The 5000-nt window shown below is 37.7% G+C and overlaps 1 protein-coding gene across 1 annotated transcript in view; it reads left to right on the plus strand.

Moving 5' to 3' along the window:
- The window catches only part of LOC143019023 (fibrocystin-L-like), a 118531-nt gene that overhangs the window by 13095 nt on the left and 100436 nt on the right, over positions 1-5000 (plus strand). The window contains exon 3 of the mRNA XM_076174725.1: positions 2085-2220. Coding sequence (XP_076030840.1) covers positions 2085-2220 — 136 coding nt within the window. The remainder of the gene's footprint in view (positions 1-2084; positions 2221-5000) is intronic.

The raw sequence follows: 5000 nt of genomic DNA on the forward strand, positions 1-5000 counted from the left end.
CTCATTGTAAATATACAGTACCATTGCACTGGCTGTCATGTCTCGTACCCCCATTCAGTATATATACAATGTAAACATATGAAAAGGATTAGTGATGCAAACCTTGATTTGCTTTCTCATTGTAAATATACAGTACCATTGCACTGGCTGTCATGTCTCGTACCCCCATTCAGTATATATACAATGTAAACATATGAAATGTTCTGGGTGGCTAAAGAAACTCAGGGCACAGTTTAAATTTATAGAATTGAAAAAATATATAATATGTGGCACGACACAAAGACAAGCGTGCGGTAAACGTGAACGTCAGGCGTCAACTGGCTTCCGACGCCACTCATCCAGGGTTGCCAGATTACCCAAGCCATGCCTTGCGGCATTTGATAAAAATAATAAATACGGCATTTAGAATATATATACAAAACACACAGAATATAATACAATATAAATATACTTAATACACAATACAATTATTACAATAAATACTGAAATATACAGTACTATTGCACTGGCTGTCACGCCTCATATTCCCAGGTTGAAAGTCTCGTACGCCTCGGGGGTACAGCAGTGTCTTCGAACCTTTTTCTAAGACGACCTCCAATATGATCCTCATTATATGCTTGCGACCCCATTAATCTATTGTTAGGTTATTAAAGACCAAGTTACCATCAATGAATTTTATTATAGCAATATAAATCTTAAAATTTAGCATACGAGATATCTTGGCGACCCCAAGAAAAACACTTGGCGACCCAACTTGGGGTCGCGTCCCCAGGGTTGGGAAACAATGAGGTACAGATGATGATGATATGGTTTAACGTCTCAAACTCCCCCCTATCGGAAGGCTAGGACGGTGCCCCTCACAGAGGACTTTGTATCGTGGAATTTAATAAACCATGCTCTTAGTTCAACTTCGCCGGTGGCAGGATTCGATCCGCCATCCCCTTGACCTTCGCCGCAAGGTGATACACACCAGGAGGCCTTCTCAGGAAGGCATTTCAAAAATGAATAAAGTCATTTCATTTTCACCAAAACAAAAATATGAAGTTACACCTGAATTTTATGAGTTAAAGATGGCTTGAGGTTCACCATATCTGATTCACGAAAATCAGGAAAAAATAATAATAGATTAGAATATCGAGGATGCCGTGAAAGATGTTATGTAGAAACCATAATAAAAATCAAGATTGTTCTAAATATTTTTCCTAAGATGAAGCGTTAAAAGATAGGTCATTAGATGGTGTTAGAACTGTGTTCTAGATTAACCCTTAAGCTGAATTGGCGCCTTCCTAATATCTTGTTAAAGTAAAAGTGAGACAATCGTATCTAGTAAACAGAATTTCATAAACTTCATCGACAAATTTTAGGAATACATCCTTCATCAAAAACAAATTCACAATATTCTATGGTGAAATTAATTTTATTCTGATATGTTTTGCCTACATTGTGGTAGCCCAAGTCAGTACACTTTGCAGCCAACCGAACACCGGTGCCCGGTGGACAGGGGAAGGACGGGAAATTGGTGTTCGGTCAGTTGCAAAGTGCACTGACTTGGGCTACTACACTGTTTGCAAAGCATAAAGAATAAGATGAATTTCACTATAGATTATTATGGACTTGTTTTTCGATGGAGAATGTACTACTATAGTTTGTCGATGAAGTCCACGAATATCCAGTAGGAAATATCACTTATAGGATAAGACATCGATTGAATTTTGACTTCGAGCGGAAGATAGCGACTACACTGCACCAGAGTTTCCTTGCTTCTTACGTTCTATCAAAGTGTGTGAACATTCTAGTCCTTGGTCTGGTATGTATGAGTATGTATGTTAGTGTCGTCGTCGTCGTCGTCGTCGTCGTCGTCGTCAACAACAACAACAACAACAACAACAACAACAACAGCAACAGCAACAGCAACAACAACAACAACAACAACAACAACAACAACAACAACAACAACAACAACAACAACAACAACAACAACAACAACAACAACAACAACAACAACAACAACAACAACAACAACAACCACAACCACCATCTCATGAATCACTCGCGACTTACCCTCGTCCTTCTCTCTCCGACAGATTTTAGTGAAGACCAGTTCAATCAGTTTGACCCTAAACTCGGAAACAAGGTCATTCTTGTGAACGAGGCAGATAGCATCGAGTGTGATGTCGTGCAGTATCTCACCAACAAGGAGAAAATTATCTGCGTTTCCAGGTAAGTGAGATGTGTGTCTAACGGTGATATTCTTAAAAAAAATTCTTTCCCTTCCAAGGATTTATATAACATTTTTTTTAAGAATACTACCGTAAGATTCTTACAGTGGTATTCTTAAAAAAAAAAATTCCTTCCAAGGATTTACATAAGATTCATATGAGGAAAGGTTTATATAAGGAAAGAATTTTTTTAAGAATACCACCGTAAGTTAACTTTACCTAAGAACGGAGGAGACTGCAAGAGACCTCTTTAAACTAGGCAGTTCCATGTCTCTTATCATCTTTCATCTATATCCATACAGTTATCTAACTTTCTCTTAAAACAACCGACCGTTTCAGCGCTCATTACTACATGGTTACTAAGTCTATTCCATTCGTTAATCAATCTGTTAGTAAGCCGGTTCTTGGATATTTCTTTTTAAAATTAAAGTGCAGGAAGTGTGCCCACTTGCAGGGGGGGGGGAAGGATTTAAGGTCTGTTTTGTTCAATACAATTATAAATCCGGGTGACGCGCATCCCACCTGGCCTCATATTTGGGTTAAACGCGTTGGTTTAAGTTCGGTTAAAACTATCATCCTCGTAGTTTGTAGCTTGAAGTCAAATAGCTTTATTCAGAAACAAAGAATGAGTGCTCTAGACAATCGTCTAACTATTAATGGCAACTTTACTGTGTACTTATAATGACAAGTTTCGCATATATTAACAATGACAAGTTTAGAAGGAACTACTAATAGCAATTTTAATGTTACTTATAATGACATGTTTAGAATATACTAATAATGACAAGGTTCTTTTCATGATATCTTTAATGTGTACTTATAATGACTAGTTTAGAATATACTAATATTGACAAGTTTAAAAGGTACAACTAATGAGAAGTTGAGAGTGTATTAATAATGAAAAGTTTAAATTATACTAATAATGATACGTTTAGAATGTACTATTAATAGCACTTTTGAGCCATGAACGATCATCGTTGAGCAATAATCGTGCCGATCAAAATGTACATTTAGGAGTGAGACCATAATGCCTTGCCAAAAAAGACAATAAGTTGTGTAACCGCACGTCATTTTGTCAGACTTTGTAGTTGTAGAAACTAACATATGTTGAGTTAATGTGATAACTTCAAGAAGGCGAAAAAAGAGAAGCTTTTGAACAACAGGAACGCCAATTGTCCATTTTGAACAATAGTGGTCCCAGTTTTGACCTTTTGAAGAATAATATTCCCATGTAAGAAAATAAGGTTAGGTTAGTTTAGGTTAGATTAAGTTAGGTTAGGTTAGATTAAGTTAGGTTAGGTTAGGTTAGGTTAGGTTAGGTTAAGTTAGGTTAGGTTAGGTTAGATTAGATTAGGTTAGGTTAGGTTAGGTAGACCTTTTGAACAATAAGGGTCCCAGTTTTGACCTTTTGAAGAATAATATTCTTATGTAAGAAAACAAGGTTAGGTTAGTTTAGGTTAGATTAAGTTAGGTTAGGTTAGTTTAGGTTAAGTTAGATTAGGTTAGGTTAGGTTAGATTAGATTAGGTTAGGTTAGATTAGGTTAGATTAGGTTAGGTTAGTAAGGTTAGGTTAGGTTAGGTTAGGTTAGATTAGGTTAAATCAGGTTAGGTTAGACTAGGTTAGTTAGGTTAGGCTAGGTTAGGCTAGGTTAGGTTAGGTTAGGTTAGGTTAGATTAGGTTAAGTTAGGTTAGGTTAGGTTAGGTTGGGTTAGGTTAGGTTAGGTTGGGTTAGGTTAGGTTAGGTTAGGTTAGGTTAAGTTAGGTTAGGTTAAGTTAGGTTAGGTTAGATTAGGTTAGGTTAGGTTAGGTTAGGCTAGGTTAGGTTAGGTTAGATTAGGTTAGATTAGGTTAGGTTAGGTTAGGTAGACCTTTTGAACAATAAGGGTCCCAGTTTGTCCTTTTGAAGAATAGGGGCCCCAAACTAAACTGGATCCTGGTTCTTCAAAAAGTCCGAAAAAGAAGACACGGGACTAATTCCTATTTCATTCCTGATCGGTATCAAAGGAATCTGTTGAAACTTAGGGTGAAACGGGTCAGGAATAAACTCTGAACTAGATTCATATCCTCTTTTTCCACCTTCCTCAATCTAAAGGGCCATTTACACGATCAAACTGTTTGTCAAACCCGGTTTGTCAAACAAATGTTTGAAGTGATGTTTGACCGTGTGAATGCCGTGTGGTTGCCAAACACGTTTGACAAACGTGTTTGACAACCAAATACCCCATTCACACGGTCAAACATCACTTCAAACCCTTGTTTGTCGAACCGGGTTTGACAAACAGTTTGACTGTGTAATTGGCCGTTTAGATATCCCTCTCTTTGGCAGGGTGGAGTTTGGGAAAAGGGGAGTTGCATGAATCTTGAGAATTCGTGAACAGAGGGAATGGAGTGAAAAAGGTTGAGAACCATTGCATTAGATGAATCACTCATCTATTCCCAAGTTCGATCCTCAGTAACTACCACAGCTGTCATAGAGTGTCAGACAAGTGTGACGTCATTGGCCGTAGATGAGGTGTGAGACTTGTATACAGAGGACAGAGGAGTTGTGCAGTCTTTGTGCTGTAACAGATGTTACGCTAAAACATGCCTCACGCCAGCCTTTCATGAGAAGAATAGTTGGTATGCGGTTGGTATGCAGAGGGGGGAATTATCTTTACACAATGGTAACAAAGAGCTTTTGAAGAGAGCAGAGGAAGAGAGTGATTGACGTAACACCATATAGAAGCACATCACCGAATTGATATATAGTTGTTGTTTTTGTTGTTGTTGTTTTGGTTAT

The sequence above is a fragment of the Oratosquilla oratoria genome, chromosome 36, assembly GCF_046742065.1.
Source record: "Oratosquilla oratoria isolate Oo_2021 chromosome 36, ASM4674206v1, whole genome shotgun sequence".
Taxonomy (NCBI): Eukaryota; Metazoa; Arthropoda; class Malacostraca; order Stomatopoda; family Squillidae; genus Oratosquilla; species Oratosquilla oratoria.